The sequence below is a fragment of the Aotus nancymaae genome, unplaced genomic scaffold, assembly GCF_030222135.1.
Source record: "Aotus nancymaae isolate 86718 unplaced genomic scaffold, 86718_ANA_hifiasm-v0.15.2.pri h1tg000059l, whole genome shotgun sequence".
Taxonomy (NCBI): domain Eukaryota; kingdom Metazoa; phylum Chordata; class Mammalia; order Primates; family Aotidae; genus Aotus; species Aotus nancymaae.
The window spans coordinates 53,291,243-53,314,294 of record NW_026988473.1 but is presented as its reverse complement, the minus strand read 5'-3'; the positions used below and the strand labels follow the sequence as shown (position 1 = coordinate 53,314,294).

The window sequence follows — 23,052 nt, the reverse complement described above, 5'->3', positions numbered from 1 at the left end:
GGCATTTTCCAGTGACCCAACTTTTCCTTTCCTCTCTCATCTCCCTACCACCTGCTCTACAGTGTTTTTGAGCCATCCCACTTTTCCTTTAGCGCTCCTTTCCAGTTGAAACATCAAAACCTTTTGCTGTCTTATACAGAACAATCTTATTCTTTGAATAAACAAACTTCTTATATGTGGCTAAAATTGGTGATGATAGGGCTTATCACACCTTCTAAACTTCTTAACTCCTAGTTAAGGGTGTTTTCCCAAATTAAAGAGCAGTTTTGTTTTTAATAAGAGGAATTCTGAAATAGCACCTTTATTTCTACTACACAAGATTTTGATAAATGTTCAGGTATAACTTCAGAGCAGTGAACTAGTGCTCACCTCACACTCAGATCATCTTTCTACTGGGGTTTCAGGACTTAAGCTCCTAAAACCTACTCGGCTCTTCTGATGAGTGCCTTTAGGACTATCACCCAGTGCCGCACAACTGTAGAGACATGGCATATGTTGTGTCTACTACTGTGGTTTTCATTGTGTTCCATGTAAGTGGTGTCCCCTGGAGTTTTAAAGGTACTGGTGCCCTCCTACTATTCACCACCTAGGATGAACAGCCTAGATCAGTCCTCAAGACTCAGTTAAGTTGCAAAAGAAAGTCAGAGGGCAACAGAAATCCCCTTTCCCAGTTTTTTGACTACCTTTTCCCAAGATGGTTAATACCAGGATTGTTGATCTGGTTTAGGGGTGATAGTATTCCTTGATCTGTGAGTCAGTTACATCAGAGCAGAACACAGTAAGCCAAAGATCTGGATAAGAGATGTTCATTGTCTCAGGGTCATTCAGAGTCAGATCCCTTGGTCATTCATTCAATAGCCATAGTAGTATGTACTTCTTCCAGTGTTTCCCACCCCAGGAAATGGCATTACCATCCACTGAGCCAAATCCTAGGACTCATTCTGGGCCCCTCCATCTCTTTTCTCTCTTATATTCAATGGGTTGATTTATTCATTATTGCACTCAACAAAAATTTATTGAACTCAACACAAATTTATTTTTTGTTCAGGCATTTCTTAATATTTATGTCTATGTCAGTATATGCCTACATTTACATCTAGATGGATGGATGGATAGAGAGAGAAGGGAAGGAGAGAGAGAGAGAGAGAGAGAGCGAGAAATAATAGAATCCTTGCCACAACTTTCTGAGGTAGCTATTTTCTCATTTTACAGATGAGAAAACAAAGATCCGCAAAGGTTGGGGAGACTTCCCTAACTTTATAAGGTTGTGATGAGGATTAAACAAGATCTTACATGTAAAGTATTTAAATGTGCTGGCACATAGTAAGAGCTCAATAAATGTTAGTTACTATTAATATTAGGTTAGGCTAGGCACAGTGGCTCACACCTGTAATTCCAGCACTTTGGGAGGCCAAGGTCAGTGGATCACTTGAGCCCAGGAGTTTAAGACCAGCCTGGGCAACATGGCAAAACCCCATATCTACAAAAAATATATAAAATTATTCAGGCATGGTAGCACCTGTCTGTAGTTCCAGCTACTCAGGAGTCTGAGGTGGGAGGGTCACCTGAGCCCAGGAGGTTGAAGCTGCAATGATTGCACCACTGCACTACAGCTTGGGTGACATAGTGAGACCTTGTCTAAGAAAAAAAAAATTAGATTGCTTCCTAATAAGAGGAAATAGGGCACTGTCCTTGCCTTCATGGTGCTTATAGTTTAGCAGAAGATATAGACTCATCCAGGCAATGACAAAACTGTGTTATAACAGAGTAAGTTCAGAGCACTCCAAAATATCAAGGAAAACTTTTTAGAGAAAGCAGAGTGCCCCGCTATGCAGCACAGAGCATGTATATAACATGGTAGGAGCTCAAAAACACTCCCTAACTATGTAAACACATGAATCAAGTACTTGAAAGTTGTTGCCTGAAAGTTAGGTTAGATTTGATCAGTGTTTGAAAGGGGCTGGGTGACAGAATGTCACAGGTTGATGTGACAGCATGTGAAAGGCCTAGAGGCAAAAGAGTGTGTGCCACATTGGAGGAACTATAAGTCAATAATGGCTGGAAAGTAGTGTGCTGGGAGAGATAAAAGAGATGAGATTGGAATAATGAGTAGGGGCCTGGTCATGGAGGTATTGTCAATCAAATGCAGAATGACAAGTGTTATGACACAGTGATGATGAGATTCAGTTTTTAGCAAACCAGCCAGGCTGCAGTGGGGGAATAAAAGGAGGGGTGTAAGAGTGTAAACTGAGAGACCAGTTAGGAGGCCAGTGCAGAAGGTCAGAAGTGAGAGAGCCTGAGCATGAGTGATGGATGTTGGGAAGAGGAGTGGACACGAGAGGCATTTAGGAAGTAGATTTAAAAGGCCTCAAAGATGGGCTAGATTTGGGGGAATGCAGGAGATGGAGCCAAGGGTAACAACTCAGTTTGTTCCTTGGGAAACTTGAGTGTTTTTTGCCACCATTCTCTGACCAAAAGACTACACAGGAGAGGAATCAGATTTCAGGAGAGCTGAGGAGGCATAACCAGTACATTCATTTGGGGACATGTGGAGTCTGAGGGGTCTGTGAGACACTCAAGAGAAGATTTCCACTAAGCAGATGAATACATGGTATGGGGTTGGGAGGGAACCTAGCTACAGAGAGAGATTCGGCAGTTGGAACATAAATAGGAATCAAAGCCATGAGACTGGGGAGGGCATTTAGAAGTGTAGAGTGAGAAGAGAAAGGAGGCCCTGAAAAAACTGATGAGAAATAGTTGAGGGCCAACATAGGATGAGAATGAGAAAGAGCAGCCAGAGAAGTTAGAGAAAGCCCAAGGAGAACACAGTATCATGAAGGCCAAGAGAGGAGGATGCCTCAAGAGGGAGGGAACTGTCTTCTGTGACAACTGCTGCTAATGGGTCAACTAAAATATGGAGTAGTGTAATATAACTGTTACACACATAGCCTTCCGGTGAAGCAGCTACAGACAAAGAGACTACACACACTTGGGGCTGCATTACTAGATGTGTAACTCATGGACTAATAAGTGACAGACCCACAGCTCAGACTCTATGTGTGGCCTACTTGGACATGGTCAATCTTTCAAGTGAGGAGTATGCTAGAATCCTAGGATCATAGGGTCTTCCCTTGGGGTGTTCCCGCATGGCCCAAGATCTGGAGCTGCAGGGCTTGGATCTCTGTTCACAGAGCCTCAGCGTGTTTCAGCAGCAGCTAGAGCAAAGCAAGCTCCTATACAAGCAGCAACTGGAAGAGTGTCGGCATCAAGAGAAGCTCATTAAGAACCTGGCCAAGCAGCGGGATGCCCTGCAGGCTCAGCAAGCGGCTTTCCTGGAGCCGGTGGGCTCTTCCTGCCACCTGCCCTGCATTGCTTCTCTCCTGGAAAAGGCCATCTCCTCTATGGATGCCAAGAGGAGAGGATGGAGTGACTCATCCTGGAGTCTCCTGGGGGGGAAGGGGCAAAGGTAATAGGATGGCTTGGGGAGTAGCCTCTCATGGGGACTCCAAGAGGAGATGATCCCTCCTAAAAACACCTTGAAGGAAGAACAGAACATCTCAAGAACTCACTTCAGAGGGCGTCTCTCCTCATTTAGATGAGCAAGGCATTTCTGGAGCCTCTGAGCCAGCTGCAGGTGGCTGACTTTGAGGAGATACGGAGCTATCGAGCACCACCAGAATCTGTGGTCCGGGTGACCAATGCACTGTGTGACTTGTTCCACCGTGAAACAGGCTGGGCCAGTGCCAAGCAGCTTTTATGCACTGAGGATTTTTATCAGGTAGAAAAGGTGGAACACAATGAAGGAGGGTAGGGGAGGGATAAAAGGATGACTTGGCAAGACTAAACTGTTGGGTCCAGAGCATCCATGTCTTCCCCATCCCCTTAACACACATCCTTCCAGGAGCTGGTGTTCTTCCCCAAGGAGAAGATGACAGACTCAGAGCTGATTAAGTTACACCTAACTCTGAAGGCTCCAGGTATGAGCGATGCAGCCCTGCGGGCAGTGAGCCTACCTGCAGCCAGCCTGGTAGCATGGCTCTGGGCTGTTCTGCACTACGGGCTGGCACATTGCCGGGGACTGCCCACGGGCCTGCTGCTGCAGCAAGTGGAGGCAACACTCACTCGGGAGCAGGCCCGCCTGGGCTACTACCAGTTTCAGGCCCAGGAGACCCTGGAGCATAATTTGGCCCTGGCTAAGATGGTGGAGGATGCCCAAGATTCCCACAACTGTGTGGCAAAGACCCTCAGTCAAGCACAGTATGGCCAGCATCACAAATGGCCCATGAAGGCTGCACTGCGCACGCCCATACCTGGACTACACAGCTCCGGGTAATCATCCCCCTCCCAGATGTCTCCCCCAATGTTCTTTTTATGCCGCTCCCCTGCTCCTCCCTGTGGCCTCACTGCCTCCCTCTGTCCCTCTCTGCACTCCTTGCCATGCTTTCCTCCACACCCCACCTTGCTCTCCCTCTGCCATACCTCCGCCTGCACCCTCCTCACTGGACTACACAGTCTCTGGTCTTCCCTTCCACTTCAGAAGTTGAAGGGACACTGCATGACCGTGTTTGGAGATGCCCTCCTATGTTCAGCTGCCATCATCTACCTGGGTCCCTTCCCACCATTGCGGCGCCAGGAGCTACTGGATAAGTGGTTGGCTCTGTGTGGGGGCTTTCAGGTGGCCCTGGGCCCAGATGATGTGGCACAGGCACTGAAGCAGAAGCAAAAATCTGTCAGCATGCCACCAAAGAACCCCCTGCTGGCTACACACTCTCCCTTCAGTATTCTGTCCTTGCTAAGCTCTGAATCTGAACAGCACCAGTGGGACCAAAACCTGAAGCCAGAGGCAAAGTCAGCCCGCCTGGCAGGCTTGCTTCTGCGAAGCCCCACCCACTGCCGTTCTTGCCGTTGGCCTCTGCTGCTTGACCCCAGCAACCAGGCCCTCATCTGGTTGGACCCGCTGCCTCAGGAAGAGAATAGATACTTGGCACCAGCCCCCGCTGAGGGTAGAGGTAAGCAGGCCTAATATATGCAATGCTGCTGGAGTATCTGAACTGCCCAACACTCAGCCTTATGTGGTCTTTTCCTTCATAATGAAGACACTGAATTTTTGTGATCAGGATGTCCCAGATTTCACCAGACCATATACTATATGAATAAATTTGGTCACATTTATAATTTTTTCTCTTTATTACAGTGATTCTGAATTTACATGATTGATTGGTCCATGATCTTCCACTTCCCTGGTCTGCTCAGCACTACTCAAACTTATCCAATGTTCAGAAATCCTGGGGAATATTTCTGTTGGCTCTGTTTGGATCAGGGACCCATCTGGGTGGAGTATTGGAAGGAACATTTTCTAGGAGAAGGAATAGAGTGTTTATCTCCCAGAAGAAGAGGTTGGGAATTGAGTTTGTGAGAAAAATGTGATCTTATTTGGAAAGGGGTCTTTTCAGATGTAATTAAGTTAAAAGGCTTTGAATGAGATCATCCTGATCCTTATCTGGGTGGAATCTAAATCCCACAAGTGTCCTTATAAGAGTCAGAAGAAAAGGCATAGAAAACACAGAAGAGAAGGCTATGTGAAGATGGAGGATGACTAGGATCCCTCCCTGGAATTTTAGAACAATAATTGTGATAGCCAACATTTACTGAGTGCTTACTATGTGCACATCTAAGTGTTTTCTATGTGCCATTTCATTTAATCTTCATCTAACTCGATGAGGTCATCACTAATATCAACCCCATTTTGCAGATAAGAAAATTGAGTCAGAGAGAGCTTAAGCAACTTTCCTAAGATGTCTTCTTGTAGACCTTCCCTCATGAAATGGAGCCATTGGGTGAATTCCTCCCCTAAGGAGTCCGATTTTTCCCCTAAGAGCTCCTCTGAATCTTTCTGCCCCAGGGAAAGGACTCATGAGAAATCAAAACAAAGAGAGTAAGACAGACATGAAAGAGAAAGCTGATGATAGTGAAGAGAGTAATGAGGCTAAGGACCAGACAAAAGAGCAAAAGTCAGAGGAAAGAAAAAATGAGCAGGAGAAAGAACCAGAGGAAAAAGAAGAGAAAGAGGAGGAGAAGACAGAGAGCCAGGGGTCAAAGCCAGCCTCTGCGACTCAGCTTCCGTCCCTTCCCTACCTTAGTGTCCTTTCAGGTGCTGACCCAGAGCTGGGTTCTCAGCTCCAGGAGGCAGCTGCTCGTGGTAAGAACTGGCCCCCACCCACCCTAGCCCCCTTTTGACTCCCCCCATTCTGTGACCCCACAAACCTCCCACACCTCAGTCTAACCTCAGTTCCCATCCTTCCTCCCAGGCACTTGAAGTGTCTTGAGGGAACCCTATCAGCCACAGGGAAGCTGGACAGAGCCAGACCTCGTGTATGGGGTATGGGGATCGTGGTTGCTGGCATTGTGGGTAGGGTGCTTTTGCCTCCCTCTCACAGGCCTTCCTGTGCTACTGACCAATGTGGAGCTGGGTCTAGGGTGCCAAGAACTGCAATGGCTGCTGCAGCGGGAACAGCTGAGTCCACCCCAGGTGCAGCCTGGCTTCTGTCTGTATCTCAGTACCACCCTCTCCCTCTGTTGCTTGGAAAAAGGTGAGGCCCAGAGAGCAAATTGCCTGCGCAGTTGTGTGGACACACTAGGCCCTCAGCACCAGCCCTAAGAGGGCTTCACTTAACCTGGCCCAGCGCAGGCTTAGGTCTGTAGCAGGGAGCCATACTCCCTGCCTACTCTACCCGCTTGCTCTGCCAAGGGGAAGAGGTTAAGCATCTCCCATGTGATCCCAAGTGCTAGGTTGTGAACTGCTGAAGGGGCTGAATGTGCTGGATCTGGGCCTGAATATGGAAATACTGGAAGAACAGATGCTGCATGAAATCTTGTGCAGAGAGTGTCCTGAGCTTGAGACCCACTGGCAAGACCTAAAGATCAGAGCCCTAGATGCCTGCAAGGATGTGGAGACTGCTGAGGTGCTTGGGGGCTCCGTCTGTGGGTTGAGATGAGCATTGGATGGGACTGGGTAAGGGGATGGAGATGAATGTAGATGTTTGGGGACTGGGAAAGGGCCAGATCCATTCAACAAATGAGTGTATGCAGGAGCAACTGCTGCTGATGCTGCTGTTCCAGAACCCAAAGATCCAGAAGCCAGCCAAGTTTCTGCGGAACATGGTGAGGGCCCAGGCAAAGCTATGCCAGCTGCGTGCCCATTATGAAGAGATAGAAGGACAGAAACTACAGGAGATGGTACTGTGGGCACCCTATCAGCCTGTGGTTTGGCATGGAATGGCCATGGTAAAAGCCCTAAGCCAACTGCAGAACCTGCTGCCACTTTTCCGTATGAGCCTAGAGAACTGGCTGGCAGCTGCCAAACAGGCTCTGGACAGCATGAAGCCACGTGAGATTAATCATGGGGAGGACTTGGCCAGCCATCTGCTGCAACTGAGAGCACACCTGACCCGCCACCTGCTGGGCAGCACCGTGACTGCACTGGGCCGTACCCAAGTACCCTTGGTGGGTGCATTGGGTGCTTTGGCTCTGCTGCAAGTGACAGGGAAAGCATCAGAGCTGGAAAGACTGGCACTCTGGCCTGGACTGGCAGCCTCTCCCAGCACAGTCCACAGCAAGCCAGTCCCAGGTGTGGCTCGACCAGCCTGGCTTGGGCCAAGAGCCTGGCATGAATGTGAGATGTTAGAGCTGCTGCCCCCATTTGCTGGGCTGTGTGCATCCCTGGCGGGCCACTCCAATGCCTGGCAGGCATACCTATCACTGTCATCCACAGTGCTGGGTCCTGCACCTGGGCCTGGGCCTGAGCCACTCAGCCTCCTCCAGAAGCTGATCCTGTGGTGTGTTCTGCGACCTGAGTGCCTGGGAGATGCCCTGGCTGACTTCACCACCAGCCTCCTGGGTCGGCCCCTGAATGAAAACATGGGTGCCCCCAATATGCCCTTTAAACATAGTCAGGCTACTCAGCCCATCCTGATCTTGTTGCCACCGCCTGGCCACCCCACAGCCACTCTGCATCCCCTGACTGTCATCCAGAAACTGGCTGCCAAGCATCAGCAGGTTTGAACCTAGTCTTTTGGCCACAGAGGGACCAGGCTCCTATGGGCTGGGGTGTGGGGACCCCCTCCAAGCATTTTCATGGATCCTTCTGTACTACAGGGACTTTTGGGATAATGGTAGCATTCGTTTGGGTCCCTCAGGTCACCCTAGGATCACTTTGAATCACACTGCCCTCTTTTTTGGTCCCCAGGGGCAGAAGCATCTGCAGGTGATAGCCCTGGGCTCTGAAACCTGGGACCCGGTTTCAGTTGTGGTCAGCACTCTATGCCAGGCTATGTGTGAAGGGAACTGGCTGGTGCTGGACAACTGTCATCTGATGCCCCATTGGCCGAAAGAGCTGCTACAGCTCTTGCTGGAACTGTTAGGCAGAGCCAGGGGTGAGTTTATTGCCTAGACTGGCTTCCAGGATCCTATCCTACATTTAGGCCTTTGCTTGAAATCTCAGGCCTCGTGGCCAGTGACCTAGCACCAAACTTGTTCATTTGGTCTTGTATCCGACTACTGACACCCCTAGCCTCAACTCTGATCCCTAGACTTCTGTCTGACCCTTTACCCAAGGACTGATCTCGGACCCTTATCTGACTCTAGTGATCGCAGACCTGAAATCAGAACAGCTTGTAGGTCAACCTGAAAGCAGGACTGTAGCCACTGTTCACAGAGATTTTCATCTTTGGCTTATTGTGCCTGCAGAGGCTAGTGCTTCTTTGCCAGGTGAGGAGCTTAACCCCCTACAGGCTCTCAAGTTGGAGGTGGGGGGGCAACTGTGCTGTGCTGACTCAGCACTCTCCTTCCTCCCCAGCTGTGCTGACTCAGCATTCCATGCCTGTTTTCTGGAACCAGTCCCTGGAGCTGGGCCATGTTTTGATTGACAGTGTGGAGCTAGCCCAGCAAGGACTCTACATGCAACCCCTGAGCCAGGCACTACCTCTGCTTCTCCTCCATGGCCTCCTGCTACACCGGCAGCTCTATGGAGTGAAGCTGCAGGCACACAGGGGGCGCTGGTGAGGGACCCCACCCATCCTGCTCAGTCAGTCACTCAACAAACATTAAGTTTCTTCCATATGCTGGGATGAGTAAAACTAATTCATCTTTGGAAGCTCCAAAGAGCGAGGGCAAGGGGAAGTCAAGGAAGGCTTCTCCAAAGACTTTGAGATTTCAGTTTGAATTGAGTCTTAAAAGCAGAGGCAAATCAGGTAGAGATGGACTTTTCTGAGCAGAGGGACCTAAACTCAGCAGAAGGGAGGAAACGAGTGTGGCTGACATGGACATGCTGGGGGGTTGGGGAGGGAGAAGTAATGCTCATCATAAAGGGACTTTAAGACTAGGGCAAGGTGCCTGATTTTATCCTGAAGATAGTGGGAAGCCACTGAAGGGTTTTAAGTAGAAGAAGAAACAATATCCTTTTTGTGTGTTGGGAAGATCACTCTGGATGTAATGTGGAGAATGGACCAGAGGAGGCAGGCCTGGGGGCAAGTAGAGCAGCTTTAGGAGACTCTACAAGTCTCCAGGGAAGAGACTATGGTATGGGTGGTAGGGTGGTAGCTATGGAAGGGATAGAGCATAAATACGAGGTGAGGAGGAAAGAGGAGTCAAGGATGACTCCCAGATTTCTGTTTTAGATAATTGGGTGGCTGGTGGTACCTCTCACTGAAATAGGAGGTGGAACAGGTTTTACAGGGGGAAACGATGATTTCAGTTGAAAGCAAGTTGTATTTGAGGTGCCAAATGGCAATGACCAGTGAACCTTCATGGGCCTGAAGCTTAGGAGATGAGGGTTGAACTGAAAAAAAGACTTGACAATCCTCAGCATATAGATGATATGTGAAACCTTGCTCTCTGCTCCCCTTCTCTAGGAGTCAAGTGACCCTAACCCAGGTTCTTCAGACCCAAGATCAGCTGTGGGCAAGTCTCAGCAATCCCAGTGCTGCCATGCAAGAGCTGGCTGGTGAGGCCCTTCCTGTCTCCTTTACAGTCATCAGCCCCTATGAGAGCCTGGAAAAGGGTGGGGATGGGATATAATTCACAGCTTTGGTTTTTTGGGTGGCGGAAACTAACTGTACTGGAACTGAGAAGCTCTAACCTCATCTTCAGCTTCAGTTTTCTACGGGGGTCCTCTGGGGGACACTGAGGACAGGGAGGCCCTGATTAGCCTCACGCAAGCCTGCCTGAGCCCCAGTAACAGGAGCCGGGTCCAGCCACACACACCCCAGTCTTTGCTGGCCATGCTCATGCCCCTCCCAGGTAAGCCTCACTCAGGTACCTGTGTTGGGGTAGGGAATAGTGCAGTGCAATGCCACCCCCCACAGGAATGTGGACAGCAGCCCCAGTAAAGGTATATGAAGGGGTAATATTCATACTGTTATGGGGGTGATGGCAGTAAAGGATCAGAGGAAGGCCTACTCTCTCTGGTCTAGGGTTGGGAGAGTCCATTTTGTCCCTCACCCCTCACCTCTACCCCAAGAGCTAAGGGAGCTGGATGCAATGGCAGAGTGCAAGGCCCAGATGCATCTACTGCGTTCACCACCTGAACCACGGCTATGCGGACTGAACGAGGGCCCCCAGGCCTGGCTGTTGCGACGCCAGAGTCGCGCTCTCTTGAGCGCGCTGCAGCGGAGTTCACCCATGTGGGTTCCTGCGTCTCGCGGAGGCGCCCAGCTCGCGGAAAGGCGACTGCGGCAACGCCTAGTGCAAGCCATCCGGAGGCTGGAGTCACTGAAGGATCTACTGACCCACCCGGTTGGCCAAAACGAGTCAGGTGCCCCGTGGTCAGTGCTGGGGCCGAATGCGCGGCGGCCTCTGGAGGGCGTCTTAGAGACCGAGGCTCTGGAACTGAGCCAGTTGGTGGGCACGCTACAACGCGATCTTAACTGCCTGTTGCAGCAGCTGAAGGGCGCACCCCCGTGCCCCTCCCGGCGCTGTGCCGCGGTGGCCCACGCTCTCTGGACTAGCCGCCTACCCTCGCCTTGGCGACCTCATGCGCCCGCCGGTTCGCAGCCACCCTGGCACTGGCTGCGACAGTTGTCGCGCCGTGGGCAGCTGTTGGTTCGCTACTTGGGCGTGGGCGCGAACGCGGACAGTGATGTACCAGAGCGCGTCTTCCACCTGTCAGCCTTTCGCCACCCGCGCCGCCTGCTGCTGGCATTGCGGGGGGAAGCTGCCCTGGACCAGAATGTGCCCAGCTCGAATTTCGCTGGTAGCCGAGGCTCCTTCTCCAGTCAGTTCCCGTATAAACGTCTGGAGATGAACAGCAACCCTCTGCACCTCAGGGTATCTTCATACCGCCCCTCGTTAGCGGTTCTAGTCCCCTCAAAGTCTCTAATTACACCTCGCAGTTACCCCTCTTGGTGATCTTGCCCCGCCCCCGTAATCCTACTAGCTTCTCTGATCTCGCTCCACCACGACCTCTCACTCCCTACCCCCCACTCCCCCGACTTGCCACCTCCCAGCTTCCTAGCCTTGCCTGACCTGCTTCTGACGCCCCCAGGTGGAGAACGGTCCAAACCCCACGGTTCCAGAGACAGGGCTGCTGCTGATCGGGTTACAGGTCCTACACGCAGAGTGGGACCCAACAACTGGAGCCTTGCAGGACAGTCCTTCCAGCCAGCCCAACCCTCTGCCTCCCGTCAGCATCAGCACACAGGCCCCAGGCACCAGTGACCGGCCACCCTCAGCGGGCCTGACTATGTACTCCTGTCCTGTGTACATGGCAGGGCCTCTTGGCACCACTAAGCTGCAAAGCAGGAACATCGTGATGCATCTGCCCCTGCCCACCAAGCTCAGCCCCAACACCTGTGTCCAACGGAGGGTCCACGTGTGCAGCCCACCCTTGCCTTGAGCCTACCAAAATAAAGTAGTAGTGATTCCATGAAAGATTTCTGAGATATGGGGGTAGACTAGGGTGTGTGCACACCAAGAAGGCAGAATGCGACACGCTAAGAAAAAGGTACAGTGTGCATAACTGAGAAAAGGGGAGGTGTATTCACACTGAAGGTAGGAGAGGGCATGTGCCTGGCAACTGGGAAGGGGAAAGTGTGGGTGCACTTGTGGGGGTGGGTCCTGGCGTTAATCATATATCCAAGGAGCTAGGCAGACCCAGCAATGGTTGACACAGAGAATCCTAAATCCTTGCCCCACTCTCTACTGTGGTCTCAGCACTTGTGCTAAATCCACAAGGGATATGATTTGAAAGGAGAACATTAGATCTCAAAAGTCTTTCTTAAGGCATTTAGTGGTATTCTTGGCAATGCCTCAATCCTGCCCTACCACTTATTCCTCCCCTGTGATGGATTATCTCAGTCATGCGTATGAAAAAAGCCACGTAAGATACAAAGTCCTATGTTCATTCAACAGTTATTCATTGAGCACTCCTTGGAACCAGGTATTCTTCTGTGTGCTAATAAGGTTATTCTAATGTAGGGCACAGGCAATAAAAGATCAACAGATAAATAATTTTGATGAATTTTAAGTCCTATAAAGAAAACAAAATAGATTGATGTGTTGAGAGGGTACGTAATGAGGGAAGAGCAGTTAGTATAGTTTGAATGGCCAGGGAAGCTTTCTGCATATTTGAAAGTGAGCTATTTAAAGATCTAGAAGGAATATTCAAGTAGATCCCTCAGTAGGTGCAAAAGTCTTCAAGGTGGGAACGACCTTGAACTGTTCAAGAAACAGAGTATGCAGTCAGAGCATGGTGAGTGAGGGGCAGAGTGACCCAAAATGATGGAAAGACAAAGAAAGGGGTGGCTCACATGGTCATGGTAATGAGCTTGTATTTTTCAAAAGTATAATGAGAAAGTATTGACAAATAGTAGGTGGGAGATGGTCTAATTTGTAGTTTTCAAAGGTCACTCTGTTCTATGGTAGATGGATGCTAGAAAAGCCAGGGTAACAAGGCAGAAGATCTATTTGAACCCAAATGAAGTAATTCAATTAAGGGATAATGGAGTTTGGGCAAGGGTCTTAACAATAGAGATGAAGAATTGACAGATTTAAGAAATATTCTGGAGGCAAAGCCAGCAGGACTGATGGATGCATGTGGAGAATGAAGGAAGAGGAAGAATCTAGGATGACTTGGATTTTAACCTTGAGAAACTAGGCGTATCATGTAGCATTAACTGAGATGGGAAATTTGAGGGAGCAAGCAGCTGGAGCTAAGAAATCAAGAGTTCTGCTGCTTTGATATTTTCTGTTATTATTAGTTGCATAATTGCATGCTATGCCAGGGCAAGTCTGTCTGACAAAAGTTGAGTTAGAGGCCGGGTGCGGTGGCTCAAGCCTGTAATCCCAGCACTTTGGGAGGCCGAGGCGGGTGGATCACGAGGTCAAGAGATCAAGACCATTCTGGTCAACAAAGTGAAACCCCGTCCCTACTAAAAATACAAAAATTAGCTGGGCATGGTGGCGCATGCCTGTAGTCCCAGCTACTTGGGGGGCTGAGGCAGGAGAATTGCTTGAACCCAGGAGGCGGAGGTTGCGGTGAGCTGAGATCGCGCCATTGCACTCCAGCCTGGGTAACAAGAGCGAAACTCCGTCTCAAAAAAAAAAAAAAAGTTGGGTTAGAGTATGGCAGAACTAAAGGCCTATATGAGCTTCACTCCTTGCCCCCAAGCACCAAAACTTATGAAGTATTAATACAACTGAGCTCCCTTGCTGTATGGCTAGGTACCAGCTACATGGTGGGAGGAAGTACAAACAAAAGTATATACAGACATACATTAAAGCTATTACGAGTTTGGTTCCAGCCACCACAATAAAGCAAATATTGCAATAAAGCAAGTCACAGGAACTTTTTGGATTCCCACTGCATATGGGTTACATTTACACTGTATTGTAGCCTATTAAGCATGAAATACATTATATTAAGTTAAAAAAAAAACGAGGTATACCAGCCTGGCCAACATGGTGAAACACTGTCTCTATTAAAAATACAAAAATTAGCCAGGCATGGTGGTGGGCACCTGTAATCCCAGCTACTCAGGAGACTGAGGCAGCAGAAGAACCTCTTGAACCCTAGTAGATGGAGGTTGCAGTGAGCCGAGATTGTGCCACTGTATTCCAGCTTGGGGGGACAGAGCAAGACTCTGTCTCAAAAAAAAAGGACAGACCTTAGTTTAAAAATACTTCATTGCTAAAAATGCTAATAATCATCTGAGGCTTCGGTAAATAGTAATCTTTTTGCTAGTAATCTTTTTTGCCTTAATATTGATAGTTGCTGACCAGTGTGGTGACTGCTGAAGGTTGGGGTGGCAATTTCTTAAAATAAGACAACAGTAAAAGTTTGCCACATCAATGGACTTGTCCTTTCATGAAGGATTTGTCTGTAGCATGTGATGGTGTTTTACAGAATGTTACCTACAGAACTTCTTTCAAAATTGAAGTTAATCTTCTCAAACCCTGCTGCTCCTTTACAACTAAGTTTATGTAATATTCTAAATCCTTTGTTGTCTTTCAACAATGTTCACAGTATCAGGAGTATAGATTCCATCTTAAGAAACCACTTTCTTTGCTCATCCGTAAGAGCAACTGCTCACCTATTAAAGTTTTATCGTGAGATTGTGGTAACTCAGTCATATCTTCAGGCTCACTTCTTATTCTAGTTCTCTCGCTGTTTCCACCACATCTGCAGTTACTTCCTTCACTGAAGTCTTGAAATCCTCAAAATCATCCATGAACATTGAATCAACTTCTTCCAAACACCTGTTATTGTTGATATTTTGACCTCATGAATCACACATGTTCTTAATGGCATCTAGAATGATGAATCCTTTCCAGAAGATTTTCAATTTACTTAGCCCAGATCCATCAGGGGAATCATTATAGTGGTTCCTATAGCAACAACAGTCTTGCAAAATGTATTTCTTTTTATTCATTCTTTTCAAAATGTATTTCTTAGTAAGATTATAAAACTATAGCAGCAATAGTCTTACAAACATATTTCTTAATAAGATCTGAAAGTCAAAATTACTCTTTGATTTGTGAACTACACAATAGATGTTGTGAGAGTTGGCATGAAAACAACATTAATCTCCTTGTACATGTCCATCAGAGCTCTTGGGTGTATTGCCAATGAGGAGCAAAATCTTGAAAAGAATGTTCTGTGCTGAGCAGTAGGTCTCAACAATGGGCTTAAGATTTGCAATAAACCATGGTGTAAACAGATGTACCATCATATAGGCTTTATTGTTCGTTAAGAGCACAAAGTAGATTTAACATAATTCTTAACAGCTGTAGGATTTTCAGAATGTTAAATGAGCATTGGCTTCAACTTAAAGTCACATTAGCCCCTAATAGAAGGTCAGCCTGTCCTTTGAAGCTTTGATGCCAGGCATTGTCTTCTCTTCTCTAGCTACAAAAGTCCTAGATGCCATCTGCTTCCAACAGAAGGGTGTTTCATCTACATGGAAAATCTGTTATCTAGGGTGGCCGCCTTCATCAACTTGCTGCAACTTCCACATTAGCACTTGCTGTTTCAACTTGCAGTTTTATGTTATGGAAATGACTTTCTTTAAACTTCATTAACCAACCTCTACAAACTTTAAACTTTTATTCTACAGCTTCCTTGGCTTTCTCAGCTTTCACAGAATTGAAGAGAATTAGGGCCTTGTCCTGGGTTAGGCTTTGGCTTAAGTGAATGTTGTGGCTGGTTTGACCTACTATCCAGATCACTAAAACTTTCTCCATATCAGCAATAAGACTGTGTTTTGCTTTATCAGTCACATGTTCACTGGAATAGCACTTTTAATTTCCTTCAAGAACTTTTTCCTTGCATTCACAACTTGGCTAACCAGCACGAGAAGCCTAGCTTGCAGCTTACCTTGGCTTCTGACATGTGTTCCTCACCAAGCTTAGCCATTTTTAGCTTTTGATTTAAAGTGAGAGACATGCGACTCTTCATTTCACTTGAACACTTACAAGCAATTGTTGTATTATTAACTGGACTAATTTCTATATTGTTTGTCTCAGGGAGTAGGGAGGCCCAACAAGAGGGAGAGAGATGGGGGAACAGACAGTCAATGAAGCGGTCAAAACACACACAACATTTATTGATTAAGTTTTCCATCTCATGTGAGTGCAGTCTGTGGTGCCCGCAAATGATTACAGTAACAGCATCAAAGATCACTGATTGGCCAAGCGCAGTGGCTCACGCTGGTAATCCCAGCAGTTTAGGAGACCGAGGGGAACGGATCATGAGGTCAGGAGTTCAAGACCAGCCTGGCCAACAGTGAAACCCTGTCTCTATTAAAAAACAAAAACAAAAATTAGCCAGGCGTGGTCGCAGGCGCTTGTAGTCACATCTACTCAGGAGGCTGAGGCAGGAGAATTGCTTGAAGCTGGGAGGCAGAGGTTGCAGTGAACCGAGATTGCGCCATTGCACTCCAGCCTGGGCAACAAGATCGAAACTCCTCCTCAAAAAAAAAAAAAAAAGGAAAAGAAAAGATCACTGATCACACTGATATAATAATAATGAAAAAGTTTGAAATAATGTAAGAATTATCAAAATGTGACACAGAGACAAAAAGTGAGCACATGCTATTGGGAAAATGGTGCTGATAGACTTGTACAACACAGGGTTGCCACAGACTTTCAATTTTTATAAAACACACTATGATGTGCAATAAAGTACAGCACAATATCAAATAAGGTATGCCTGTACTGAGGATCACTCTTCACAACCTCTCCAAAATGGCAACTCACCAGTGAGTGTGGTGCAACTGATGTCCTTTAACAAAAGGCTGAGCAGAGACAAAAACTCCCCCACTTTCCTCAGAGCCCTTTTCTTTTCTGTAGTCAACCAGGGTGCATGGCTGTGCCTTCAGGAAAGGAGATTAGTAGAGTATTAAAAGAAATCCTTTTGGAAAAATGAACCGTCTGTCTATGTTTACTATTACCACTATTTGTCCTCCAGTGGGAGCAGGGAACAATAGTGAGATATCTGCAAAACCATCTGAAATTGGTTAGAATATTTTCTTCAGATCCATGCCATTTTCTAGACTGAAGTCATTCTTGAATTATGCCCAGCCAAGTTGTTAAACTTTGTCAAGTAGAGATTATTAAATGAGTTCCATATGACAGCATAGCCCAAATACAATGACTGCTATGTAAAAATGTTCCAGATGTGATAATTGCACTATTAAGTTCTACTAGAGTAATTAAAATCCCATTAAGAAGTTAAAATCCCACACAATGAAAGGAAGGAAGAAGTAAGAGTCTTGACAAAGGGGAGAAATATGAGAAATATGTCTCTTCCCATTCTGATGAACAGGGGTAAATAAAGGAGTAGAGACGAGAGAGGAAAGAATATGATGTAATCAACCTGACCTGGGTTTGTGAGGCCTCAGAGAAGGAAGCAGCAGTACCAAGGGCAAAGATGAAAAGGCAAAAGCCTTTTCCCTACTGGGACTGTGGAAGGAAGCTGTTCTGCAGCATGGATGGACTAACTGTGGTCCCAGTAGCATTAAGAGAGCAGAGCAGCATGGTCAGGAAGAGGTGTCTTTGATCCCTATGTGGTGTAGATACTGATTAGAGAGCCTTTAGCCCCACAGGGGTATGAGGCAGAGAATCACTGAAGTCTCTAGCACCAAAGAGAGTTGTTGAGAGAGGGCCAAATTGGGGGAGCAGGGAGGAACAGGGGCACAAGACCACAAATTCATCAGCTTTAGAGGCAAATGTTGGCAGAATGCCCAGGTATGAAATTGGGCCAGCTACCCAGAGGATTCCAACTCGTACACAGCCAAAACCAGTATTAGGCTTGCGGATCCCTTTAGTCTAACATCAAAAGGTAATATAAGCCCTCCCCTCTACACCCAGATGCCACTTTAGAGAGGAGCAGAGATAGAATGGGAGGAATTTAAAATTTTGAGCACTTATTTCAAAGAGAATAAATGAAACGTAATGAAATGAAACCAAATTTATTTCCAGCCTCTTCCACTATCTGGTGATGAGGAAGGAGTAAGATATGTGAGGAAAATCAGATCAGTAATTGAGGAAAAAAGCTAAATTTTATTTATGTATCCAAATTTGTAAGAAAAATTGTGATTGTGCTCTGTATACTACATATACTTATCATCTAAAGACCAAAAATTTCTGACTAGTGCTCTGCAGCTCACCTAAAATCTCATTTATTTTTGCAGCTTTACAATCTAATTTGAAATCCATATTCAGAAACAGGATAAATGGGGGAAATGTCTGCAATAGAAAAAAAATGCCAGTTTCATTCACTAATGCTTTTGAAGCCCTAGTATCTGTAAAATAGGTACTGTTATTATTCCATTTTACAGATGAGGAAACTGAGACACATATTCAGTAAATTGTCCAAGGTCATACAGCCAGACAGTGGTAAAACCAGTTTTGGAACAAAGGCATTTGTCTCCAGTATCCATTATCTCTACAACACTTTGTTGCCTCTGTAATATCAATATTTAGTGAGACAGTGGAAAACAAAAATCCTCAAGCACTGTTGGTGGTTGCGGAAGCTGGTATAGTTACTCTGGGGAGCAATCTGACAGCATTTAGTAATATTAATTAAATATACTCTGTTCTAGCAATTCCACTCTCAGGTTTCTGTCTCAGATGGTCACACACAAAAAAGGCTGAGATTTGAGAGGCTAAGGTGGGAGGATAGCTGAGCCCAGGAGTTCAAGACCAGCCTGGACACCATAGAACCCATCTCTATAGAAAGTAAAAACAAAATTAGCTCAGTGTGGTGGTGTGCACTTGTGGTCCCAGCTACACAGGAGGCTGAGGTAGGATAATTACTTGAGCCCAGAAGGTGGAGTCTGCAGTAAGCTGTGATTGTATACTGCACCACTGCACTCCAACCTGGATGACAAAGTAAGACTATGTAGAAGAAAAAAAGAGAAAGAGAGAAAAGATGAAAGAAAGAAAGAGAGAGAGAGAAAGAAAGAAATAGAGAAAGAGAAAGAGAGGGAGAGAGGGAGGGAGGGAAGAAGGGGATTTGGGAAGTATTCTCTCCTCCACTTTCTCAAAGAGTTTATGTAGGAGTGATATTTCTTAAAAGGTTGATAGAATTTGCCAGTAAAGCCATCTAGGCCTGGAGTTTTTTTGTTTTGATTTTATGTGTGTGTGGAGGGGAGAGGATTTTAATTACAAATTCTGTTTCATTAGCAGATATAAGGCTATCAAGTTTTTCACTTCTGAGTCCATTGTGGTATTTTCTTTCTTTCTTTTGAGACAGAGTCTCACTTTGCTGCCCAGGCTAGAGTGTAGTGGTGCAATCTCCACCCACTGCATCCTCACCTCCCAGGTTCAAGCGATTCTCCTGCCTCAGCTTCCTGAGGAGCTGGGATTACAGGCACATGCCACCACACCTGGCTAATTTTTTTTTTTTTAATTTTTAGTAGAGACAGGGTTTCACCATGTTGGTCAGGCTAGTCTTGAACTCCTGACCTTGTGATCCACCCGCCTCACCTTCCCAAAGTGCTGAGATTACATGTGTGAGCCAACACACTGGCCCATTGTGGTATTGTCAAAAATTTTATCTTAGATGGAACCTAAGTTTTTGAAGTTACTGGTATAAGTTGTTCATAATAGTCCCTTATTATCCTTTTAATAACTGTTGGATCTATAGGGATATCCCTGCTTTCATTCATATTTTCAGTCTTTATACTTTTGATCAGTATAAATAGAAGATTTGTCAATTCTGTTGATCCTTTCAGAGAATTAACTTTGTGTTTCATTGATTTTATCTATTGGTTCTCCAGTTTCTATTTTATTGCTTTCAACTTTTATCTTTTAAAATTTCCTTTCTTTTACTTTTGTTTTAATTTTCTATTTTTCTAACTTCTTAATGTGGAAACTTAGATTATTTATTTAAGGTTTTGTTTATTTTTTGAGACAGAGCCTTGCTCTGTCACCTAGGCTGGAGTGCAGTGGCATGCTATCTCGGATCACTGCAACCTCCACCTCCTGGGTTCAAGTGATTCTCCTTCCTCAACCTACCAAGTAGCTGGGATTTCAGGCATGTCCCACTAAGCCCAGCTAATTTTTGTGTTTTCAGTAGAGATTGGGTTTCACCATGTTGGGTAAGCTGGTCTCGAACTCCTGACCTCAGGTGATCCACCCACCTCGGCCTCCCAAAGTGCTGGGATTACAGGCATGAGCCACTGCGCCTGGCCAATTTTAGGTGTTTCTTGTTTCCCATATAAGCATTTAAAGCTATACATTACTCTCTAACATTTCTTTAGCTGCATCTAATACCTTTTGCTTTGTTGTATTTTCATTTTATTTTTCTGTGGCCAGGTGGCACAGAGAGATAATCTGTGCACTTGCGGGAAAAAGAGCGGAGTGACTGTGGGACTTTGCCCTGGAACTCAGTGCTGCCTATCGTGGAAAACAGCACAGAACAGAATCCAGCCAGTGCCCATGAAGGAAGAATTTAAACCAGCCCTAGCCAGAGGGGAATTGTCCATTTCAGTTCCTGGAACCTGAGTTCTGGCAAGCCCCATGACATTATGCTAAAGTGCCCTGGTGTCCAAAATAAACTTGAAAGGCAGTCTAGGCCACAGGGACTGCAATTTCTGGGCAAGTCCTGGTGCTGTGCTGGGCTTGGAGCCAGTGGACTTGGGGTATACATGACCTAGTGAGACACCAGCTGAGGCAATCAAAGGAGTGCTTGCATTACCTGTCCCCCAACCTCAGACAGTGCAGTTGCAGCTCTGGGAGAGACTCTGCCACTTAAGGAGAGGAGAGGGGAAAGTAAAGAGGACTCTGTCTTGCAACTTGGACACTAGCTCAGCCACAGCAGAATAGAGCATGAGGCAGAGTCCTGAGGCCCCCATTTCAGGCCCTATCTCCCAGACAACATTTCTAGACACCCTGGGCCAGAAGGGAACCCATGTCCTTCAAGCGAAGGACCCAGTCCTAGAAGGATTCATCACCTGCTGGCTGAAGAGCTCTTGGGCCTTGAATAAACCTCAGTGGTTGCCAGGCAGTACTTACCCAGGGGCCTTCAGTGAGACCCAGTGCTGTGAGGGCTTCGGGTATCACCCAACACATTCCTAGCTGTGGTGGCCATGAGGAGAGACTCCTGCTTGAAGAAAGGAGAGGGAAGAATAAAGGGGACTTTGTCTTGCAACTTGGGTACCAGCTTGGCGAGGGTGAGGTAGATCACTAAGCGGGTTCCTGGGGTTCCTGATTCCAGACCTTAGTTCCTGGATGGCATTTCTTGACCTGCCCTGGACCAGAGGGGAGTCTCTTGCTCTGCAGGGAGAGATCCAGGCTTAGCAGCATTCACCACAAGCTGACTGATAAGCTGTCGGATCTTAAATGAACAATGGCATTAGCCAAGCAGTACTTGCTTCAGGCTTAGAGTGGTGGTGGCCACAGGAAGAGGCTCCTTTTGCTTCAGGAAAGGAGAGGAAAGAGTGGGAAGGACTTGTCTTGTGGCTTGTGTGCCAGCTTAGCCACAGTAGAATAGGGCACGAAGTATACCACTAAGGTTCCTAATGTCAGGCCCCAGCTATTGGATGGTATTTCTGGGCTGAGGGGAGCTTGCCACCCTGAAGGGAAGGCCACAAGCCTGGCTAGATGCATCACCTGCTGACTGTAGACACCTTAGGCCTTGAGGGAACATCAGCGATAACCAGGCACTAGTAACTGCAGGCCTTGGGCAAGACCTAGTGCTGTGCTGGCTTCAGGTGTGACCCAGCACAATCACAGTGATGGTGGCCACAGGAATGCTTGTGTCACCTCTTCCCCAGCTTCAGGCAGCTCGGCACAGAGAGAGAGAGATTCTGTTGGTTTGGGGGAAATTAAGGGAAGAGAGCAAGAGTCTCTGCATCCCAGTCAAGGGAATGCTCATGAATCTTACCCAAGATCACCAAAGTGGTACCTCTATGAATCTACAAGATCCACAACATTACTAGGCTGGGGGTTCTCACTAATGCAGATATGGCTACAGTGACCAAAGACTTATATCACGACACTAAATTCTCTTTGAATATTTGAATTGCATTCCCAAGAAGGATGAGTATAAATAAACCCAGACTGCAAAGACTACAATAAATACCTAACTCTTCATTGCCCAGACATTGATGGACATCCATAAGCATCAAGACCATCTAGGAAAACATGACCTCACCAAACAAACTAAATAAGGGACCAGTGACAAATGCTGGAGTAACAGAGATATGTGACCTTTTGGATAGAGAATTCAAAACAGCTGTTTTGAGAAACTTCATAAAAATCCAAGATAACACAGAGAAGGAATTCATAATCCTATCAGATAAATTTTACAAAGAGAGCAAAATGATTTAAAAGAATCAAACAGAAATCCTAGAGCTGAAAAATTCAATTGACATACTGAAGAATGCAATAGTCTGACGATAGCAGAATGGATCAAGAAGTAGAAAGAATCAATGAGCCTGAAGATAGTCTATTTGAAAATACACAGAGGAAACGAAAAATAAAATGAAAAGCCAGGTGCAGTGGCTCACGCCTATAATCCCAGCACTTTGGGACGCTAAGGTGGGTGGATCACTTGAGATCAGGAATTTGAGACCAGCCTGGCAAATATGGTGAAAACCCATCTCTACGAAAAATATAAAATTAGCTTGGCGTGATGGTGTGCACCTGTAATCTCAGCTACTTAGGAGGCTGAGACAGGAGAATCGCTTGAGCTTGGGAGGCAGAGGTGGCAATGAGCCAAGATCATGCCATTGCACTCCAGCCTGGGTAACAAAAGCAAAACCCTGTCTCAAAAAACAAACAAACAAACAAAACACATACCACCAGAGAAAATCACCTTCACAAAAAGGAAGATGGATAGACAGATAGAAGGAAGGATCACAAAATCACCAGAAAACAAATAACAAAATGGCAAGAGTAAGTCCCTACTTTTCAAAAATAACATTGAATGTAAATGCACTAAACTCTCCAATCAAAATACATAGAATGGTTGAACAGATGAAAAAACAAGACCCAATAATCTTTTGCCTGCAAGAAACACAATTCACATATAAAGATGCACATAGATTAAAA

The 23,052-nt window shown here is 46.5% G+C and overlaps 2 protein-coding genes across 3 annotated transcripts in view; one reads left to right on the top strand and one right to left on the bottom strand.

Annotated features, from left to right (window-relative positions):
- DNHD1 (dynein heavy chain domain 1) overlaps window positions 1-13,393 on the top strand; it is a 78,927-nt gene extending 65,534 nt beyond the window's left edge. The window contains 16 exon segments of the mRNA XM_064365224.1: window positions 3,192-3,341; window positions 3,596-3,778; window positions 3,902-4,307; window positions 4,310-4,329; window positions 4,538-5,009; window positions 5,903-6,199; window positions 6,438-6,590; window positions 6,784-6,962; window positions 7,090-8,055; window positions 8,246-8,432; window positions 8,644-8,766; window positions 8,855-9,056; window positions 9,909-10,000; window positions 10,147-10,296; window positions 10,517-11,322; window positions 11,540-13,393. Coding sequence (XP_064221294.1) covers window positions 3,192-3,341; window positions 3,596-3,778; window positions 3,902-4,307; window positions 4,310-4,329; window positions 4,538-5,009; window positions 5,903-6,199; window positions 6,438-6,590; window positions 6,784-6,962; window positions 7,090-8,055; window positions 8,246-8,432; window positions 8,644-8,766; window positions 8,855-9,056; window positions 9,909-10,000; window positions 10,147-10,296; window positions 10,517-11,322; window positions 11,540-11,890 — 4,737 coding nt within the window. The 3' untranslated portion in view covers window positions 11,891-13,393.
- The window catches only part of RRP8 (ribosomal RNA processing 8), a 68,384-nt gene that overhangs the window by 21,996 nt on the left and 23,336 nt on the right, over window positions 1-23,052 (bottom strand). Inside the window, exon 7 of one of the 2 annotated variants that reach the window (XM_064365223.1) lies at window positions 16,535-21,100. The exons of the other annotated variant lie outside the window; for it this stretch is intronic. Within the exon in view, the coding sequence (XP_064221293.1) occupies window positions 21,023-21,100 (78 nt within the window). The 3' untranslated portion in view covers window positions 16,535-21,022. Of the gene's footprint in view, window positions 1-16,534; window positions 21,101-23,052 lie in introns of those variants that run through there. 2 annotated transcript variants of the gene reach the window in all.